This window comes from Corythoichthys intestinalis, chromosome 15 (assembly GCF_030265065.1).
Source record: "Corythoichthys intestinalis isolate RoL2023-P3 chromosome 15, ASM3026506v1, whole genome shotgun sequence".
Lineage (NCBI taxonomy): Eukaryota > Metazoa > Chordata > Actinopteri > Syngnathiformes > Syngnathidae > Corythoichthys > Corythoichthys intestinalis.
In genome coordinates, this window is record NC_080409.1 from 16,720,251 (window position 1) to 16,744,145 (window position 23,895).

The 23,895-nt window shown below is 37.9% G+C and overlaps 1 protein-coding gene across 2 annotated transcripts in view; it reads left to right on the forward strand.

The window, feature by feature from the left end:
- Positions 1 to 23,895, forward strand: part of arid1b (AT-rich interactive domain 1B) — a 400,911-nt gene that overhangs the window by 66,309 nt on the left and 310,707 nt on the right. For both annotated transcript variants that reach the window (XM_057859493.1, XM_057859494.1), the window contains one exon: positions 21,503 to 21,706. In XM_057859493.1, coding sequence (XP_057715476.1) covers positions 21,503 to 21,706 — 204 coding nt within the window. The remainder of the gene's footprint in view (positions 1 to 21,502; positions 21,707 to 23,895) is intronic.

Below are 23,895 nucleotides of genomic sequence, written 5' to 3' on the forward strand. Positions count from 1 at the left end.
TGTTTATAACACGATCACATCCTGTTTTTGTCACATTTCCCCCCCGCAACTTCCACACTCCTTGTGCCAGATGACGTTAATCCTGTTGGGAGTGACTTTGCTCAGTTTCGTTGCCGTTAGAACTCGGCCCACACGGCTGGGTCTTGATCAATTCCACTTGTTGGACAAGAAAGCAGTCTTATTTGAAGGAGTAAGAGAGATTGTAATAGCCTTGTAAAGAGATAGATTCTGCACGAACGGAAAGTTTTTTGCTGTTGTGAAGGACAGTTACACATAAACGTACATCGAGATCTCATTTAACTTAGCTATTGGAGGCGTGAGACCCATTTTTCAAGTGTTACAAACTTCTAAGAAAAGCGCATTTATCAAGGTTTCATCGGACGTGACGTGTTTGTCGACGTTCACCGAACAGAATGTTATGAAGACTTCTGCACCTCTGCTATAGGACGCGTTTAGAGTTTGTCACAAAGCTTTTACTGCTCTCAGGAACGCATTCTCCCATGGGGTTTTGAGTTCTCACCTTTCAAAATTTCTCGAGCCTCCGGGGTTGTAGAACCAAAACCAAGGCAAAGGGCATTAATCAGAAAATAATGAAATAAAAATAATTAAATTAAAAAAAAAACAATAAGAAATTAGAAAATGAATTATATGCTACTGTATTTTTCGGCCTTTCGGTTTTCGGCCAAGTGTTTCCAATATTTGGTTTTGGGTTTCGGCCAAGAATTTTGCTTTTGGTACTCCCTACTACTAATTATGACTATATTCCAATCACGCATTGATTGTTGATTCAGTTTTGTTTTGAATATTCTTTCATATAGACATGCGTAGTATGAACAAAGTTTCCCTGCTGACTCTTCACAATAAAGGGATTGAATGCTCGTGTTTAGTGTATGTTCAGATCATGCATCAGGGCCCCTACAGGCTTGGAGCCTAGCTCACCAATCGACCTCGCTCCCCCACCTAACATTACTCTAGCCTCTCTGTGATTGATTCCCAGTCAGGATCGAGGAGATGGAAGGCCTGGCTCGAACTCACAGGGCCTTGGGCCTCTCAGAGGGTGACCTGGAGGGGCGGCAGTTGGGGGTTTCTGGGTCTCACTATCCAGGCCAAGGAGCTTTTTTTTGGGGTGGGGAAATCTTCACAGCGGGGCAGAAGAGTGAAAATGAAGGCTCATGTCTGTTGCAGCTGCTCCAATGACCTCTATTTGGAGGTTTGTAAAGGTAGCAAGGTTGGGTATTGCTGGAGTGTGTGTATATACTGTAATGTGTACAAATTGTGTTCGGCAACAAATTGGCAGAAAAAATCTCCACTTTTGTCACTTTTGATTCTGCAGACTTTGTCTTAATGGCCAGTGTTGTTAATCTTACTTTTAAAGAGTAATTAACTACAGTTACAAATTACTTCTTCCAAAAAGTTATTGAGTTAGTAACTCAGTTACCTGAATGTAAGAGTAATTAGTTACTTGGCAAAGTAACTGGTGTTACCTTTCATGTTTTTTTTTTTCATTAAAAAAAAACAAACAAACATAGTAACCTCTGCTATGTTTGGAAGTCATTTAATGTTGTGAATCAACCGTTAAAGTTGTTAAAATTGCTCCCGTATTTGCATTAGTTTTTTTTTTAGTTTAGTTTTAGTTTTCGCATGTAGTTCTATATGCATTTGATATTTAGGCGTAGATTGTAGGCTGTCGGCTACAGTCAGGAAATATTGGAGCCACCTAGCCTAGCATCGCGTCTGCTATAATGGCACAACAAACACTCTTCTCTCTCCGTGTCTCTGACTTTTCTCGCGTCATTCAACCAACGTAGTAACGCATAGTAACGCACATTATCTCGTTGCCGAAACGGTGACAAAATCCGAACGGAGAAAAAAAAACGTAATGCACGAAAAATGTACAGATTTTGAACGTACGGCGTACACATTTAAAAATCAGTGCTCACTTGTACAAATTACGCCGAAACCGTACAACTTGACAGGTATGAATTTGTCAAATGTAACTGGAAAAAAATACTAAGGTGTGCTTCTGGTAAACTGTTAACAAATTCCCAACTTGACAAATTCCATGTAATGTGTAAAAGATGACAATATGAACAATATTATTAATTCAGAATGAAATGAAATTTCCAGCTGAATTATCAGGCTTGGATCCCTCATGTGTCATGCAGGGACCGATAATGAAATCAATTTGGTATAAATTGTTTCAGGTGACTTTTAATGAGTATGTAATATCCGCCTCAGGTAGGAAGGTCAGGATATCTGTTTATTTGTGCGGCTGTGAGTCTGTTTTTTTCTAAAGTGATGGATCACCCACAGGAGAAATATGGATAGTTCCACCCTGGAGGACTGGGCACTGCTCCAAAGCAAACTGCCTGAATGTAAATCCTTGTTTTTTGTGGGGAGCCTCTTTAACCACACCGCGTGTGACCTAGTTTGACAAATCTGTTGTTTATAGGTGCACTGTATTTGTTATTTATTGATTATTTGATAAAAGACGTTTTCATTGAAATCCTTTACCTGTATTTTAGGTGTGCTAAGGAAAATCAAAGGCTGAATAACAAAGATGGAGGAGTCCTATTGTGTTGTGGCTTTAGATAACGCATTCATAATTCACAGTGCTCCCACTCCCCCAATGGCCAGCCTCAGGAGCTCGTTAAGCTTTGGCTTACAGGGTTGACTAATGGATGGCAGAGAAAGCCCCCTCAGGACCCTTTAGAATCATTTGTGTTGGTCTGCTCACTTAGTATTCACTTATGTATTTTCACCCTACTCTGAGCACAATATCATGAATAACCATGGCTAATTCATAAACACACTTGGCAATACAGGACTTGCCTCATAATTATTCAACCTGTAGAAACACACTTCCCCTCTAATGCCATTCCATTAGCAAAGATGGTCATTCCCTGGAATAAGAGGGGAATCTAGCCTGCATCTTTAATAGAAGTAATTCAACTCAGACTCATGGAGACTTGGGGAATAAAAAAGAGCAGTACTTTCAAAAAGCATGTTTGTATCTTTAGATGAGCTCTTATTCACCAACAGTTCTCAACAAACAAATTAGTTCTCAGTATTTTTGGGTAGTTTTCACTAGGGCTGTTTAAAAACAATCGATTCTGAGATATATCGTGATCATATTACATTACTCAAGTCTCGTATCGATTCAAAATCCGTCTGTATCTATCCTTACTAGTGGTTGGCCGCCATTACTGGGGTGTTTACACACTGATAGCAGCCCACCGTCAGTCGATGTAAACAGTTATATTAGCTGCTAGAGGTGGGAATCTTTGGGTACCTAACGATTCGATTACGATTCAGCGGGTCCGATTCGATTATAAATCAATTATTGATGTCACCCAAACCCCCCCTTTTAATGTTTTGTACATTAGTTCCAAAATAGTTTAAAAATCCTATTAGGCGAAACCAAACTAATATTTAAGTATCAAGTTAACAGTTAAAAACGTTAAATAAAATACTCAAGTCCCCATTCTGTATCAGCAGCTTTAAACTACATTCAATTAATTTAATGATGTGACTCAACCGTTAAAGTTGATAAAATTGTTCCCGTTAATTCATAATTTCCCTTCTGTCTACTTACAACATGTTAAAGTTTTAAAACGGTTTCATTATTTAAAGCTAGATTCAAGTCAAGATTTTGCTGATTTAGGAGTATTTCAGATAAATAGTTAATTAGGTTCGCTACAACAGAGCCTTCTAGAGAAGTCTACTGCTTTAAGATGGCGGCTGTTTAAAACGCGGCAACTACTAAACGGCAAGCCTGTCGTTTCGCATCAAGTTCTTTTTATATGTTCTAAAACCGCAGTCGTCTGTCATTTAGCATCTAGTTCTGTATGTATGTGAGATCTACTATAGCCGTAAGTGGCCGTATGTTTGTTGCAACTAGCAACTGGGCGTTGTTTGAACCAGCTGTCGGCCGCAGTTAGGTATTTTTTTATTTTTTTTTTATCTAGCGGCATGAGTTGAACATGATATTTGTTCTTGGTCCGTTGCTCATTGTGTCCTGAAGACCGTGCTGACTGTGTTTTAGTTCTGCTTTACCTGGTATAATTCAATAATCGGAAATTGGATGTTTGTGAATCGTTCTCGAATCATCCAAGGCCGAATCGTGAATAATCTAAGAACCGGAAATTTCGCACGCCTCTATTAGCTGCTGTTGGCTGCAAGGCGGACGGAGTACTTCCGGTTATTTTGGTTGAATTAGTCATCGTAAATTTGGGCTCATTTTGGCTTTTATTGCAAAAACGGAGGCATGAAGTATTTAAAATCCTGCATTAAGCAGGCTTGGACGAAAGCAGGTTTGCATTTAAAAAATGTTATAATTAAAGCCATATGTTGTGCAAACATAAAACAAACACATTTTTACTTCAGTGCTGGATGAGGTTTCAGGAATAAATTGATATAGATGTACTTATACGGATATGCGAAGATTGAGGGGAGGGAGGTGGGGCAAAGCACCCCCCATTGGGTGAAAAATGTCATTGCATTTAATTGACTTTCCTGTATATATCAATTTGACATAAAAACCTAGCTGGTAACATGTTGTCTATAAAAGTTGTAAAGCTATAAAACACACAAAAAATGAATGAAATGAACAAGAATCCTACAAAAGATTTCACAATGGGTCAAAATAATTTTTTGAACAGATTATGTGATCCTTAGCAGCTTAAAGACGGTCGTTTGCTTTGCTTAGCGAAAACTACACCTGATGAGGCAAGATACAAGTAGATATTCGAAATTTCTTTATTTCATGTTTTGCCACCCGTGTCCCACAAAAGTCAAACTCCGTCTATGCTTTTATGTACCTTTTGATTTTTTTTTTCTTTTCTCTAATCGTCTTCAAGTGTAGTATCGGGATTAATCGAGATCCAATCAAATCGTGACCTGTTAGATTCGTATCACCAGATATGAAGCAATACGCCCCCATAGATTTCACCAATACAGTATTTACTATTTTTAATTGACCTAAACAATGCTGTTCCATGGGCCAAGAAAGCTAGAATTTTGTAGAAATGTCATTCCCGCAGGCAGCCTGTCGCCCCAAGTACCACACAAATAGCCTGCGGACCTGTTCTAAAAAAAAGCTCATCTGATATTGTGAATAAAGGAAAGTTTCACAAGTGCCTATTGAAAATTGAAACATTTGAAAATATTTTTTTGAATGTGTTGAAAATAAATAGCAATTTCCTACCTTATTAAATCAATGTTGATCCTTATTGTGTCAATTAAATAAAATTAATTAATTAATAATGATAAAATCATTGCATTAAACCCTAATTTCCAAAATGTTGATGACACAAGTCCCATAGACATGCTTTAAATGTTTGGCTTTAGGAATATCCAGTCAAATAATAAAGTACTATTCTAGCATTCATATTTTTTTTCACAAAGCTTGGACATATAGAAAATTGCAGTTAACTATGAGACTGCAAAAATCTATATTTGGAACTGTAGGTCCAGCTGTATGAAGTTCATGCTTAACATAAACATTGCATTCAAGCCCCATCGTTTTCTTCCACTACTTTTGCTCGCCTCTTTCATTTGGTTTCTTAAGAGCCTCCCTCCATGGGACCACATTCCTCTCGTTCTTCCTTAGCCACTACGGGTCCTAGTGTTGGAGCAGGCGGAAAACATGGATCTTGGGGGATGCATCAGGCCTTGACCATAAATAGCAGGCTATATTGATATCAGCGGGAATGCCAACATACAAGTTTACAACGCAACTGGTCCATGTAAAATTTGATTTGCAATCATAAAACAAGAAATATATATAATAGGGTGTAGTACTGTAAGATCTCAAAGATCATGTCAGTCGATTGTGTCCTTGTGCAGTGTCGCGGGGGCATAAATAAAAGGGCGATAGTCCGACCAGCCTTCCTTTGAATTGGTGTTGTCTTTTGAGTGACATACAGGTAAACCAGTATAGCAACCAATGTCATAGCCCCTTTAGCCTATCACCTACCTATCAGATCTCGCTTTTGCACGAGTCACTGCATTTGTAGCGCATCTGACCTAGTCTGCATTACTTTTTTTCCTCAAGTCATATCATATTGGGGATTTTCCTGACTTTTCAAAAAAGTATGACATCAACTACTAAGAGGGACATTCAATGCAAGCCATCAGAGCATGACAAACATATTCTTACATGTGAGCCATAAGGGTTGAGTGTGGCAAAATGCAATATATTTTTGTGTAAACAAGAAAAACACACTGTTTGTTGGACCTGTATTCAATGCTCATGATATACTGTACAGTATGCAGGAATGTGTTATGTACTTTGTAGTGCAGTGTATGAAGTTTTTTTAAAAAAAATATTTATATATATATATATATACTGTATTTGTATAAATAGGGTTGATCATTTGAAAAGTAGCTCGGGAGGCAAAAAAGTGTGGGTACCTTTGATCTAAACCAACATTTTGAAAAATGAAAATATTTTTGGCATAAAACTATTGTATTTCGAATTCGACAAATTCACCTTGACTACATTCAGCTTTATAATACAGCATCTTTGAAGGAGATTTTGACTGGCTAATTCAAGGTGTCTGCTCCTCTGTACGGTTTGGTTTTATTTGTTTTCATTTTCTAATGGCGTGTCACCAGCATGTCAGATGGATCTCGTTTTGTCATTGAGTTTTTTTCTCTCCCTTCTCTTCCTCCTATTTTTGTCTCCAGCTCTCATTCAGCAGAGGAAAAGGGCTCTGGCGACCCTTCGACCCCAATCTCACTTGAGACAGATGAAGAAGCCGCTCTCCTCCCTCCCAGTCTCTCCTCCTCCTCTTCCCTTCGCTTAATGACGTCTTTGTGATGGCCGTGACGAACCGTGCGATCTTCAACTTTCCCACATGTTCGTGGGAGGGGGCTGGGAGGGGTGTATGATGAGCATGCGTGTGCGTGTGTCTGTGGTGTAAATATTGGTGTCAAACGCAGAGGGCACACCTCTCACCAGCACTGAGCGACACAGCAGAGAGAGCAATTATGTGCATTGCGCCAAACACAAAAGCATACTGGTTGTCTGCATTATGGCGGCCTCTTATCTGACTTCTCTCTCTACCCCAGTCTAACCTCCTCATTTCCAAACAAGCATTGTTTATCTGGGAGCCTTTACCTACCTTTTGCATGGCTGCTGTCTCCTGCTTTTTCCTTGGATAATTTCATCGTCCTCATTGCTAGGCTGTCTTTGTGCCCAGATATGCTACGCAGGCATATTAAGCTAAAGAAGGGCTTCTGGGAGCTCCCTGTGGACTGTACCTACCTTTCTTACTGTCATTTGGTATGACACTTTTGCCTAACCAGGCATACGTGCTGAGAATGATGCAAAATTTTGGAACACCATCATATAAACTGCCCTACTATTTGACCGCAAGGAGATACATTTCGTCATAACCCTGCAATTGAACCCATTTTAAAAATTTGCCTGAATAGATTTTGTGCCAATGCTAATCAAATCACAGTAATCTAGCAATTAATTAGGCACACTTGGAATAAGAAATAAAAGATGCTATAGGTCAATTTCAGAGGGGCACTAGCTTGTGATCGACAAGGAAGTTGTGATGACTGTGCCAAAGGAGGTAAACCTGATAACTCTGCCGACTGATGCTGTATAATGCCGATACATTTGAAATGATCCTTTGTACTTTCAGAGAGGTTTTGTATCGATGTTGTTAATAGCTTCCTTTTGTGTGTTGAATTTTAGCCAGCCATCACATTGACTGTTCAGATATAATGTACGTTACAGTGACACGTCGAAACATCCTATGCTAATCATGCTCTGATTGTTTTAAAATTAATAATATGCCAGAAAAAAATTTTTTTTTTACTCCTATGTTAACTCATTGGCTGCCATTCATTCATGCCATTATCATTTGTCTGTTGTGAATTTAAATTAGCTTGTCGCTAGTAGGTGTCCAATCTATTTGAAAGCCATATGGAACCCCAAAAGGGTCAAAATGAAATAATGAAAAACAAAATTTTGAAATAAAAACAAATGATGAATAACAAATTGTGTAATAACTTTGTAAAATACGTTAATATTATGATAAAAACATACTGGTGGTGCACAACTGCGGTCTGGCAGCTCCATGCTATCATGAGCTCTCGTGTGATCACGCGCGATAATGTGGCATTAAAAACGACGACAAACACAAAAAGTCCGTACTCAACAGAGAAGCAGAAAGGGACTTCATTTGACTGAACATTTTTTCCCATTTTTTTTTTTTTTTTTTGCTTTTACTATGGGTTTGTGACACTATTTAATTACTGTTTTAAATTACATAACTTCCCTAAAAACTCACTGTCAATCCTCATAGCTTCAGCTATGGCGTTCTAAGCAGCTTCGTTTTTAATGTCCTTATAAAAATGATCTGCTGCTCCATAAATCACTTTGTCACTTTCCACCTCCGTGATGAAGCGTTCTTCGTCCATGTTCGCGAGTGTTTAAACCGTGAATAAGCACCAGGCCTGACTCTGCCAAAAACAGAAAATGGCCCAAACCATCCGGCGGGTCGGAGATTCGTAGCGCTGACGCGGCTGGTGTATTTTAACCCTTTAACACCGAACGTGTCGGCAGTGACGCGTTTACGCATATCGTCTTTGAAGCTTCGTCACGCTGTAATTACGTCACCCACGTGCTGCTGGTTGGTCTCATTTGAAAGTGCGGAAGTTGATGTCCACACCGGTTTTTATTTGAAGTCAATCGACCAAGAAAAACAGGAGATAATGTCATTTGAGTTTTATAGTTTTATTGCACTCATAAATATGCATTCAAACGCTGCTTGGACCATGTATCTATCTCCATATTTCCATCATTTCTTGTCCTTTTTCAAAACCGAAAGCAGCACAAAAGGCTACATATCCCAAGAGCCGTTCTGATGTCAAGAAGAACGAACCGAATGTGATCATTTTTAATAAATTTCCGAACGAGGCGCCAACTAATGAAAGGGAGGCATGCGACGCAAGCAACGGCCGGTTGGTTTGAGCGAGCGACTTAGAAACGTGCAGAATGAATATAAAACTACATTTAGCGCAAGCTAATGCATTATTTCATTAACTCAAGGAGGAAGATGAGCCGTATTTGTCATCTTTTTCTTTGCATGAGTCTGCGTCTCGGCGAATAGAAGTGACGGCAGCGCGAAATAGTCGGCTGTGTGACGTGTGTGACGCAGCTCCGTGACCTGTTCAAGCTTTATTGAGTGCGCAAAAAAAAAAAAAAAAACTTTATTGGGTTGCATACCTGCAAAATTTGAATTGAACTGAACTACTTGTCAATATTTTTTTAAATACTTTTTTTCAATGTTATATATATTTTTTCTTTATTATAATCTTTTCAATTTTTATGTAGATGTGTGTTCGAGAAGCTTGATTGCATGTAGGTATATACTTTTGATAAAGTGATGGGTACAACACCTAACTTCACAAAGAGATACCCTCCAAACCCTTTTTGTGTTAGATGATATAATTTTTTTTCTCACTATTTTGCACTGTATACAACCTGTTTTAACCATAGTATGTGTAAAGGCCAAAAACGCCTATGACCATACCTGCTGTTTGTGTTGAATTGTCAAACATAAAACTATTCAATCTTATTTTCTTCTATTGAATGTTTATCCTAACAAGTCGAATAAATATGATCAAGCTTCAAAACGGTTGGTCGAGCATGTTTAGTTGTCAGTGGGACGTCAACATTACAAATTTTGAAAAAAGATTTTGGGATTTTTTTTTTTTGTCCTTTTGGGTCCAAAATGTGGATTAAAAATGGTCAGTGAAGAAAACAACAGTTTGGACATGAAGTTCAAGGTATCCTGAAAAAAAGGGACCCAACTTGGCCATTGTAAACAATTTTTTCTTTGAAATATAAAGGCAACATCAAATGCATGCAAATTCGGCCAAAATAGACTTGGGTGTTAAAGGGTTAAACAATAGGATAGAATGGAAAAGGATTGGCTCCGGACCCGGACCACAAACGTGTCCGGTATAATTTGGCTTTTAGCATTTGTTAGCGTCACTTTTAGAATTTCTTTCAAGTTGTGAATAGAATAGTAATGAAATGCCAAGCCTCCCAGTTCACATGGATCCATCACCATCAATGGCAGCCAATGAGTTAAGGTGGTAATCCAGCAACAAACTCTTTGCTAATAGAGGCCGGACAGGGTAGAGTTAACACTGCGCCTCTGCTTGATGACATCAGTATTGTCTCTGCATCCATGAAATTAATTTTTCTAATCTTAGTCAGCAGGAGCGGGGGAATTTGCACACATTAATATGGAACTTGAGCTAGTCGCCCACTGTTCCTGTCTCTCTCGCTCTTCCTCCCTCATCTTTTCTCTTTCCCTTGTTCCTATTTTATTTTGTTTTCTAAAACAGTAAACCCAAACGTAAAAGGGTTTTTTCAAGCCTCAAATGTGAGGCTTTGTTCTGCAGGCGGAGGCATCGCAAAGCCCGCTGTGTAATAGGAATTGGAGAGTGCTTTGCTGCATGGTATAAATAAATAACATAAAAGACAAGAGTGACTGTCCCAGCAGACCAACCGGCACTGACTGCAGCATGTTGATTCTCCAGAAAGAGACACACGCTGCACAGAGCACAGAGAAGATCTGTAGACGATAATTATCCTTATTTGTCTCCACTCACAAATTCACACGGCTAAAAGGTTTCATTACACAGGGAAAAAAAAGCAGGCATTATTCGCTCCTACAGAAAAAGAGATAATCAATAAGAGGGGTTTGATGTGTCTTCTTTTATGTGACATCTAAAGCTATTTTAAAACATTGTGCCCTGAAAGCACTGGTCACATTGTTAAAGCCGAGTAGAGAAGAAGTACATTGAGCTTTAGAAAAAAAAAAAAAAAACAATACTGTAACGATTGTAACAGTCAACCTGAAATGGTTTTATGGAATTGTCCAAGAGGAAAAGTATACTTGTTCCACACAGTGTTAAACTGCCAGGTACTATAAGCAAGCATAATAGCCCAATGAATTGCTCTTTTGAGGATTAAACCATTTCTGAAGTAGCTGTTGCTCAATAAAGCAGCTTGTAGCCCATAAAGAACATTATGAAGGTTACAGGAAGACCACCGTAGCGATGCAAACATACGGAGCCAAAAATGAAAACACTCAAATTTTCTACTAGAAATTGACTTTGGAGCTCAGCGCCTCAACCTTTCCCTTGAAAGTCGATCATCTGTGTTTCCATGGAAATCAATATTCTCATTAATCCCAATGAAGGCAGCACTTGAGATAAGACATTGAATTGGATATCATTAACTTTTTACTGTTGAATTACTTTTAGTATTAAGGTGTGTGATTTTGTAAATTCTTTTTGATCAAATACCAACACATTCTTGGACTATCGTATAATTCTGTGCAAATGCTATGGTTCACTGCAAAAACACACCTCCTTAAAACAAGTTGAATTCCTTCGTTTTCAGTGTAATTTGACTATAAATGAGTGAAATTATCTGCCAGTGCTTCAAGTAAACTTGACTAACTTTGATTTATTGAAGTAAGAAAAATAGCTAAAAATAAGCTTAACAGACTTATCTTAAGCAAAAAATTAGTATATTTAATTTTTAATAAGCTTTGAAATATCAGAAATGTTCTTGTTTCGAGAACAAGTATTGTTCAAAACATTATTTGAAAGCTATTTTTTCTTGTTTTAGGTGAGAAATTACCAAATTATAAATGAATGGGCATAATAAGAACAAATACTAGTAATATTAATTTAAGGTAAGTGGAATAATCTGACACATTAATGTGTTAACTAGTCTTTAACACTCAAAATGAGATGGAAAAAATTATTTGGCTAGATTAAAGAAACAATAATCTTAAAACATTATAAATTTGCAGCATAAAAACTATAATTCCCTTTTAAGTGGTCCCCACATGGCTTACATTTCCCTGTCATAAACTAGATACTACCTAGGGCTACCAGGTAACTTTCCTAAGAATGCCATGGTGATACAATGTGACATAAACCACACATTGGTCGAACTTTATCACAAGGTTATCGTAACGTTAATAGCTGAGCGCCCATTTTTTGTTTCTTGTTTTATAAAATCCAATTTAGTTTCAATTGATGATATAAATTTGACACTCATTTGTGCGAAAACACCAATTGCTTGGGCGCAATAGGGCGCTATCCGGCGTTATCAGGTTTCAGTATGAAACACTATGATGAAAGTATCGCCGTATCACATAGGCTGGTTCATACCGCAGGTCTTAATGCACAATTCCGATTTTTTTTGTCATATCTGTTTTTTTTTTTTTTTGGCGCGCCCGTTCAGACTGGCTTCGTCCATTGAGCACTTTCAAATATCACGCATGCGCACTAATTCGCAGTCGGAGACGCGTTGGGCAAACTGACCCGCATGTGAAGGAGCATCAAAACAAATGACTACACATGACACACACACACACATATGGACAGCAATCTTGATATATTTCTCATTTGGAGCAGAGAGAATTCTCAGGCTCACCCTCAACCCATTGTATTTTTTTATGACCGTTGTCAAGCCCGCCCTTCCCCAAAAGCCATACTCAAACTAGTAGCTAACGCTAATGCACAGCTGCACCACTATTGTGGCGCCCTGTCTCTCTCGCTCTTTGCTGACGTAATTGCTGCATGAATTCCGATTTGGGAGACTTGACAGTTCAGACTGCTGCCAAATTCTGGAAAAATGTGGCCCAGATCGGATTTAAACCACATACGAAAGTGACCCAGATCGGATTTGAAATGGTCAACTTATGCGGCTTGTCACGTTCAGACTGTCAAATTAATGCATCACTAGAGTCGGAAAAACACGAAAAATTAGATCAGTGCATTAAGAGCTGCGGTATGAGCCTAGCCATATAGAGCAAGCTAGTGGTCCTATTGCGTTCCTCTGCCTTCTTGTCCTTGTCCTTTCCTCACAAGGTGTTTACTTGGTAAATGAAACGGTAAGGAGTAGTAATGCTACTTATATTCAAGAAGGATACGTATGTTCAGTAGCATTACCCATTTACCCTTTTCTGTCCAGCAGCAAGGTTGAATAAACACCAAAATATAAGCCACCTCAAAGGGAGTACAGATAGTCCCCGGGTTACGACCGAGTTACGTTCCTACGCTGGCGACGTAACCCTAATTTCTGCATAAATCAGAATTAACCCTTTAATTACCCCTAAATACCCCCTAAATCTCAAAATATCTATCCAAAAACATGTATTGTACAGGACATCATCGTACTGTCCTCGGCAAAGCGTTTGAGCTAAATCCTAGCTAGACTGCGAGCTAAGGCGTAATCTCTCCGCTCTCTCACTTGGCTGCGCGACAAATGCGCTTTTCTTTTTATGTGCGCATGCGCTCTTCTTCGTGTGCGCAAGTACGTTGTTCTTCGTGCATACATGTGTTTTTACTCATGTGCGGAAGTATTACCTGGTTTACACTTCCTGCGCCAAAAAATAAAAGCATAAAACAACAGTCAACATTATAATCAAATACACATTTCGCTAAAGGGCAGAACAGTCATATTAATAAAAATAAAGTAAAAAATTCAAAATCACACAAGTCGGGTACGTCTTAGCCTGGGGAGTATCTGTATTTCCAACTGCCATGTAGCACAATCAAACTGTTCTAGCGTTCAAAGTAGGGCTGTCAAAATTATCGCGTTAACGGGCGTTAATTAATTTTCTAAATTAATCACGTTAAAATATTTGATGCAATTAACGCAGATGCCCCGCTCAGAGAGTTTTAAATGACAGTACACATTGAAACGCTCACTTGTTGTGTTTTATGGAGTTTTGCCGCCCTCTGCTGGCGCTTGGATGCGACTGATTTTATAGGCATCCATGAGCATTGAGTAAGTAATTATTGACATCAACAATGGCGGGCTACTAGTTTATTTTTTGATTGAAAATTTTACAAATTTTATTAAAACGAAAACATTAAGAGGGGTTTTAATATAAAATTTCTCTAACTTGTACAACATTTTTCTATTAAGAACTACAAGTCTTTCTATCCATGGATCGCTTTAACAGAATGTTAATAATGTTAATGCCATCTTGTTGATTTATTGGTATAATAAACAAATAGTCCTTATGTACCGTATGTTGAATGTATATATCCATCTTGTGTCTTATCTTTCCATTCCAACAATAATTTACAGAAAAATATGGCATATTTTATAGATGGTTTGAATTGCGATTAATTACGATTAATTAATTTTTAAGCTGTAATTAACTCGATTAAAAATTTTAATCGTTGGACAGCCCTAGTTCAAAGACATGAAGACATTCTGCTTGTCCAAGTAGCGGAACAGGACACGTTTAAAAAGAAATTATGGGTCTATCGTGCTACGGTAGGATAATACAGTATGTATCTATGCTGTCCTTCTGAACTGTAAACAGGACTGCAATCACGGGCAGATTGGGTAGATACTGTAAACGATTTGGAGATGTTGTATGAAGGACAAGCGAATTATTAGTAAATGTCTCAGTCATTTTTCTGCCTTGTCTCGAAAATAATTTGAATGAGAAGCTTTGACCAATTTTGCGTTTTATTTCATCCCAGCGTGACTTCTCATCCGCACTCCCGAGCCTTTTGTGTTTTTCTGCAGCAACAGCTTGCTACATTAAAGCAAGAAGGAATGAAATCTGTTTTTCAAAAATAAAACTATTGTCGAATGAACTCAGAAAAGCAATTTAGCAGGTTTCACCCTGTAGTAATTTCACCATGTTCTGTATAATGGCTTTGTTTTGCAAAGAAAAGAAAAAAGCTCCCGAGAATGAAAATGCAAGCGAGAGATAGGTCTTTATAAATTGAATTTTAAATTTAGCAGTTGAAATTCTATTGCCCCCACCTCTCCCCTTCCATTGATAGCATGCCCAGATGAACAAACTGAAAACACAATTGTTTTTCTTTTTAATCTACTGTCCCCCTTGGCAAAAACATGATTTTGTTCATGTCATATTCATATTTCCCCCCTAAGTACACTCATTTCTCTTAGGGGAGTAAAAAGGAATGTTTCAATTTGTCAAGAAATGTTTCTTGTGCTTTGAGGGAATCGGTGGGCATATCTCAGGGAAACCTTCAGTGGACTGAAATCTCATTTAGTCGAACTTGTCATGAGGGCAGATATGAGGCTGTGTTTGGAGGGAGGAGAGTTAACTGGCTGTGTTGATAATGTCACATGTGGAAGATGGACTGATGTGTCTGCTTGCACTATGTAATTTCACTGCAGCCACTTTATTTGACAAACTCTCACCTGCGTGTGTGGGCATATTTGCGTTTAATCGAGCATCCCCTTCTCCATTCCCAAAGCCCAGAAGTTATTTTGTGATTTCACTGCATTTTTAAGTGTTGCCGTTCACATTTTTTTGCAAGCCAGTGTTACTGTGTGTATACTCTTGGCAGCTGTGTGAGGGGATTTACTTGAGTTGGCTCAGTAAGTGGAGAAGCTCTTGAGATGGAGCTGGTGAACCTAGTGGTGTTTGGGTGTTTATGAGTGACACTATAGCTTAAAATGGAGTGAAATGCAAAGGCAATGAAAGCATTCTATTCTTAAAAAGGTGTTACAGTGAAAACACACCCTTGTTATCACTTAGGCAATTTGCAAATTGTTCATTGGTTTACACATAGTCAGGGACTTATTTTGGAATAATAATTTTATAACTGTATTTTAGTCCTGAATAAGGTTTTCATCCGTGGTTCTGTATTTTCTTTGTTTTTTTTTTTGACACAATAAATTAGACATCCATTTTAGAAGTAAGCCACTTTCAGCTTTGAACATGTTTTACACCAGAATGGCGCAATTTTAATGCAACTAATTCAGATAAGTGTTGCACCGATACCATTTTTGGCCCCAATACCGATACCTGGCTGTTCCCCTCTGAGACCCTCAATTTGGCCAAATTTAAAAATTGTCCGATATGCATGTGTGATACATCAATGGAAAGCTTAAAATCTCAAATTTCTGGGGGAGGAAACATTTTGAACAGGAGGGAATTTAAAAAAAAAAAAAAATGTAAACAGTAAAAACCTAACTCGAGGTGAGAGTACGCGAGAGCAGAATTACAGACGCCATGGCTTTAACGAATTATTATCGCGTACTTACCTTGTTTTGATCCAAAAACTCCATGTAGCATGTATCAACGAGTGTCAAGACACAGCTGTGAATGTCTGCTGCCGGATTTATGAGGGATTTTATGGATGAAACATTGTAATATAACAAGGGTCGCGATGCAGAAATCGCAGACATCAAGGAGTGGTCGAGATGTTCTTTTTCATATATTTACCCTTATAAACGTTTTTTTTTTCCTTCTTTCTTTGTTTTGATCGATTATTTATCATCTAGCATATCGGGGAAAATGCGAAAGTAACAAAAAAAAGATACAATGAAGCGATTGTTATGAGGCAGATATCTGTGACTTTTTTACAGACACCAACTTTTTCATTCTGGCGTAATTTGTTTAAAAGTTAAAAATATGCGAGTGAATAATTTTTTAAAGTTGTTTTTTTTTTTGTTTTTTTTTAACAAAATATTGGAAATCGAATAATAATTCTAAGCTGAAAAAGACATTTTGAATAATAAATATTATTACTTACCTTCTTTTTGTGGCTAGGTTGAAACTAAAGCGGTTGCGCGACGTCTGTAAACGTGGGTTTCCAGGGTAAAAGGGACAAATTAAAAATAGTTCGGGGGCTTAATGGGCCATGAATCTGCTATGGATTATTGTTCTATCAAACACAACAGTTCTTTTGGTTTAAAATACAGTAGTTTATTTTATAGAAGGTTGCAAGAGCAGAAACTGCTTTTTCACTCGTCTGTGTTTTCCCCCGTATGTATGGCGGAAAACACTTGAAGTTCCGCTCTGAGACCCCCAATTTGGCCAAATTTAAAACTTGTCCTATATGGATGTGTGATACATCATTGGAAAGCTTAAAATCTCCATTTTCTAGGGGGAAGAAAACTTTTGAACAGGAGGGCATTTAGAAAAAAAAAATAATTAAACAGCAAAACCCTAACTGGAGGTGAGAGCACGCGAGAGCAGAATTAAAGACGCCATGATTTTAACGAGATATTATCGTGTTCTTACCTTGTTTTGATTCAAAAACTCCATGTAGCATGTATCATGGAGTGTCAAGACACAGATGTGAATGGCCACAGCCGGATTTTTGGGGGATTTTATGGGTGAAACATGGTAATATAACAAGGGTCGCGATGCAGAAATCGCAGACATCCAGGAGTGATCGAAATTTTTTTTTTTTCATAGATGTAGCCTTGTAAACATTTTTTTGTCAATTTTTCAATGTTTGGATCAATTATCTATCATTTAGAGTCTTGGGGAATATGCGGCAGTAACGAAAAAAAAATACAATTATGCGATCATTATGAGGTAAATATCCGTGACTTTTTTACAGACGCAAATTTTTTCATTGTGACGTAATTTGTTTAAAAGTTTCAAATATGCGAGTGAATAATTTTTTTAAAGTGTTTTATTTTTTTAAACTAAATACTAGACATCAATTAATGATTCTAAGCTAAAAATGACAGACATTTTGAATAATAAATACAATTACTTACCTTCTTTTTATGGCTAGGTTAAAACAAAAGTGGCCGTGCGACGTCTGTAAACGGGGCTTTTAAAATAGTTCGGGGACTTAATGCGCCACGAATCTGCTATGGCAGCATCTAGACATATTGTTCTATCAAACATAACAGTTATTTTGGCTTAAAATACAGCAGCTTATTTAAAAGAGGGGTGCAAGAGCAGAAACTGCTTTTTCAGCCTTGTCTGTTTTCCACCAAATAGATTTACAAAGTGAACTTTTTATTGCATACTTGGAATGTGTGACAATAGTTAAATAAACCTTTGGCTCTCAAAGGCCAAAATAGTGTTAAATTCATGAAATTAAAACAAATAATACCATCTCCACAGTGAGAAAGTAAACATAAAATGAATAAACTGAATAAACTTTTTTAAACCCTGAGTTTTAGCTCTGAAAGGCCAAACACTGCAACCTTCATGAAATTATAAGTAATAATAATTGACTACAGCATCCTGTCTCTCTATTAGCCTCCCTCAACAAAATACACTTAGCCACTTAGCTAAGCTTACTTTTACAGCACTTTTGAATAGGCTTGCCACCCATCCTTTGAAAAAAGGAATCGTTCCAAATTGGGAATTAAAAGTTGCGTTCCGTATTGAACCTATACAGAATAGATACATTTCTATGCATTTTAGGAGTTTGGAGATGTCCGTTTTTTTGGTCACCTGTACGGCTTTGGGCAGGAGGGGACAGTGAGTCCCTTATTTCTATTTCTGAAAGGTGGCAACCCATTTTGGAAACAGGTCTCAAATTACTGCGGCATTTCTTACAGTAAAAGACAATAAAAGTAAAGTAGACCAACTGAACTGAACAGGGATTGTTGCTCCGGTCCAGCCCCCTTCCTTATGGATAGCAGTAGTGCTGTTGCAGCCTCAAACTCTTGGTGTTCGTTCACATGTTTCGTTTTCAAATGTTTTATCAGGTTTGAGGTATTGAAACTGACCGATTTAACGCCACCTCTCGAAACTTTCAGGCCGCAAATCTTACATGCAGTTATTGTACTCGACGAGATTATAAACTGAAATATGTCCAGACCGCCGACATTTTACTCTCGTAGTTTGTTTTTCCTACATTTAAAGGAGCTACCCCATGATCGGTTAAGAGCGGCTATTGGCCCGCTCTCATTGGTCTGGAGCAGGCCAATAGCGATAGCTATGAACACTTGTCATCACACAACACAGAGACAGAGTGTAGTGAGCGTCAGGAGGAAAAAAGACTGAGGTAAAATGTTACTGGACCAGTAAATGTTATCGGCGCCCTCTTCGTTGGTACTTGCCGGCCTATTTAGGGTTAGGGTTTGTTAACTTAACATTTATAATTTCATAGTTAACGGACACATGTGCTACACTTTACAATAAGGGTCCAAAAAGCATTCAGTAATGGTTAATAAAGGTTAAGGGGGGGGGGGACTTAAGCATTTATAATTTCTTGGTTAAGGGACACATGTGCTATACTTTACAATAAGGTTCCAAAAAGCATTCAGTAATGGTTAATAAAGGTTAAAGGGGGGGGGGGGGGATTTAAGCATTTATAATTTCTTAGTTAAGGGACACATGAGCTACACTTTACATAAGGGTCCAAAAAACATTTAATAATGGTTAATGAAGGTTAAGTAATACTTATGAGGTACGTTCACGTGATATAATACCATACTTAAGGTTAGGTTATAATATATAATATATATAATACATAATACATTACTTAATTTAGGCATTTATAATTTCTTGGAAATTATTAACAAACCCTAACCCTAAACCTTAATCCTAACCCCATATAGGCCTATATATATATATTTAATTTTACCAAACTATTATATACTGTCTGGTCATGCATTAATGCATCAATTAATGCATTAACACATGTTAATTAATATATTAATAAATGTTAGATAACCAATTATATTAATTATAGTAATGTTTCTTAAATATTATTTATTATCATAAAATGCATTAACTAATGCATTAACTTATGTTAATTAATATATTAATAATTGTTAGATAAGGGATTAAATGAATTATTGTTATGTTACTTAAACATGAGTTATTGTCTAAAAATGCATGGACTAATGTTAATTAAGGGACCCTTATTGTAAAGTGTTACAGGATATTTTTATTATTAGGAAAAGTTGCTGACTGTTCCTGGATAATTTGATGACATTCTTAATGTCATAGGAATGTTGAAAATCTAAAAAAAAAAAAAGTCTCATTTTTGATCATGAAAGTTGGCACTTTTAAAAAATAATGTTTTTCACAAAATCAAATACTCTTACCCATTTTGAGTCTAGCTCTTCTTTGGAAAAAAAGGTTTTCCATGAAATGTCAAAGAAAAAGTAATAAAACCATTTTTTTTTTACGATCTTGTTGAAATGAGCTATCATGAATTTTTCTGAGGTCAGGTTTACCTGAAAACATTCATTTTAACTACTCCAATTAGAGAGAATATCAGACACATTAACCAACTAGGAAATCGTTAGCTTGTCAGTTTAATGTAAGGAATTTGAGTAAATAGCATAATGGCAGTGTACTTACAAGGACAACATCACAGTAGCACTCCTATGATTTTTTCCTGTTAGGCTTTTGAATTTCTGCAAGTGTTGACCTTTGCGAAATAAGCCTTTCTCACAAGAGGCCTCAAACACCTCCATGCTGCGAAACAACTTTCAGACCCCCCTGTGTTTTCTCCTCACGCCCTCTCTATCTGTCTTTCACCATCCCTTCCACTGCCCAAACACCCTTTTGCACACACTTTTTCTCCTCACACTGCGAAATAGCCCAAACTACTCCAAACACATGCCTCAGTAGACAAAACCACTTTAAAAAGCCAGACTGCCGAATGGTCTGCACGTAACCTGCTGAATAAAGTGCTTCCATCCCCTGACATGTCTTCTTGATATTAGCCCGGCAATATGAGGCAGTGGCAATTTCTTCTCCACACTCGATGAGGTGATATTGAGCTGGGGAGGAGGGAGTTGGCAGCGGTGGAGTGGTGATGGTATGTGTGTGTGTTATGCTCAGCGGAGACGAGAGGAGGAGAAAAGTGAAAGTGTGTGTAAGGAACAGTAGGAACAAAATGTCATAAATCACACATGATCCAACACAGTGAGACAAAAGGGTGAAAGCCTGAGAGGAGAAAGGCAGCACAGAGGAAGTCGGCTTTATCTGCCTGGCCGGCACACAAACACGTCGCTACAGGTGACGGATTAGCTCGGACTGATCCCGAATTTTCCAGTGTTTCACCAAGACCCCCTCTAATCCCCCCCTTAAAAAGACATTGAAATACTCACTGTGAAATGAATTGGTACCTTCTCCTGTGAGTGCTGCTACTTTGACTATGACTGCCCAAGGGATTCAAACTTGAATTGCTTTGTCACTTGAAAGTGTTCCCTTATTTTATAATTCATAACAGTAAAATGACTATTTTGTCCTGCTTTGCTGTAAGCGACAACAATTGAGGTGGCGGTGTTGTCAAGTGATTATTGGCCCTGCTGGTTTGCAGTTGTGGGGAAAAAAGCTGTAAAGTTTTTTATTGCTATTGTTCCTTGTTGCTTTAAACCACTTTTACAACTATTAAAGCCTTTCGGGCATTATAATAAAGATGTGTGATAATTAAATAATTTTATTTTGGCCCTGCGCTAGCTAAATTAACTCCAATAGCAATGCAATAAATATTTTTGCTAAGTATTTCCATTTGTAGACCTGCAGACATTCTTTTAAGGTATCCAGTCAGCATGTAATTATAACATGAATCAATTGTTGCCGTACTTTAAAGGGTGTGCACTTAATTGGCTTATGATAAATGCTCTAGCATGCTAAATTATGGTTGAATTATTTTCACAATATTCAATAGTAATCACAATTTGCAATATTTAAAAGTGTCCTTGTTTAAATGTTTCATTCCTCCTCAACAGGTGTCCTCCATGGACTTTATGGCGATGAAGCGCTCGCAGCTTTATGGTATGGCCGATAATCCATACTCCGGCCCGCAGCAGCCCGGGGGTGGGCCTTACCCTCCTACCCAGCCGTATACGCCGCCTCCCTCACACCGCTATCCAATGGGCATGCAGGGAAGAGGTCAAATGGGCATGGGGAGCATGCAGTATCCTCAGCATCAGGTATGTTCACGAGCCAAATGTGGGTTGTTGTGAAAGGAAAGGACAATGTATTATTAGACTCTGGAGCCAGTATGATCAGAGATATGATAAAATAATATGATGACTTTGACTTTCGTCTCATTTTACTGTCAATCAACAATCAAACAATCAAAAAATGCATCTTTTGCCTCGTCATTTTTTCAAAACCATCTTGGTTAAGCTGTAAATCCCCGTTAACCTCAATGTACAGTATGTTGTTAAAAAAATGAGTTCGTTTTCAGCGAGTCACTGCATTGTCCATCAGAACTGTCTATTGAAATACAGAATACAGTATGTTAAGCCCCTATCAGATTTATATCCCGGTAAATTCCCGTGTAAAGTGACGCGGGATTTACTCACGTCACACATTTTCACGAACATTTATAACTCGGACATTACTTCATTTTTGGTTGACATCGGCCACAAAATAAACTACACATTTCCAAAGATGGACGATGGACTCTCTTCTTCGGTCTATGATCCAATAGCAATTTAATTTCGTTATGTTTTCAGTTCATTTTGGCTATTTTTAGTTTGCCATGTTGATAGTTGTGATGTTTGTTTACCGCTCTTCATCTTACTGCGAAGAAAGAGGAAATGACGATCGGCCCGCCATGATACAGTGGGGAGAACAAGTATTTGATACACAGTCAATGGGAAAACCCATTGACAGTGTATCAAATACTTGTTCTCCCCACTGTATATACGTCATCAGCCATCACGCTGTCACCCGGGAATTTAACCTCTGCTTTCACACATACCGCTTCCCAGGAAAGTCCCAGACATTATACTTAGACGTGACTCCGTAAATGTCCGCGTCATCTCCTTGTCAGTGGACCTGGGAAATGTGAACATAAGGGCTACCCGTTTAAATCCTGGGATTTTAGCAGTGTTTAGGTATGTGTGAAAGGGTCTTATGACACTTCACTGAAATTAGATACTTGGATCAAAATTTGAAAAATTACAGTAAAGCTTTCCTTACTGTGGCCTTTAACATCTTTGCGAATTGATTATTCCTAACTCATTTGAGCAAGCATAAAGACTGATAAAATATGCATACTGCATTCAGAATGCATCATATCTCATTTTGAAGCTGTGGGAGAAGTGACTGGATTGGCGTAACGGTTCGCAAAATAGGGTCACTGTGACTGTCTTTTAATAAATCAAGTGTCGTCAATTAGAAATCAAATGGTTTACGGTTTTTAGATGAACATGTTTTCAGACTGATAATATACAGGTTCAATTTTTTACTATTGTTACTAGTAGCATGTTTATCATCTCTGAAAGCAATGGCTGCATTTGGTTTCTGGAAGAGACCCATCCTTTTCTTCCTCTTAATACCACTAATATCATTTTGCAATTATAGCAATCAAGAAATACATGTACCATGTACAAATGCAACATAACATCGTGCCCTTCTCAATACATATTTATAAATCCTTATTCACTAACTAAAATATACTTTCAGCAATGGAAAATCTGTATTCTTTGCTTTAATTATAAAGAGGCAATTTTTTACAAGATGAGACACACTGAGACTTGTGGTACTTTCGTATGTCTGTTTCTAACTGGAGGCCCTAATTTAATTCATACTTTACATCCCCATTCAGCTTTAACATTTCACAGTATCGTATGTTGTGAAATGGTATGTGTGAAAAGATGGATTTATGTCTTTGATGCTAAACCTGTCTAATAACAGTCGTTTGTGGTTGTTACAGTTTTATGAAACGCTTCACCGTCACCAAGTTTTTTTTTTCTCTTTCTCCTGGAAAGAAACATTAACGTGACATACATGGTTGTCACGAGAAAGTATCAATATTTTTTTTCTTGAAGGCTTTATAGGTTCAATTTTAGACAAGGTCTAAATTACCAAGCTGTGTGCTTCACACTCTGTGCTGGGGGGTGAGCGCGTGTGTGTCACTTCTGCTCATCACTCACTTTTCGATTCGGCACGTGTTTCTGTGTAGATTGCTGCTCCCATTGTAAACATCAAAGCATCACATTCAGAACAACTAACGTCACAGAATCTCTGTACAACACAATAAGCCTGTGCTGGAGACAATACTGCTTATGTCTGCTTTATTAAATCATCGGCACGAAATATGTGAACATTTTGGGTGACATGTGTTTGGTATTAGTTGCATTGTGTGCTACAATGAGTTTATAGAAGA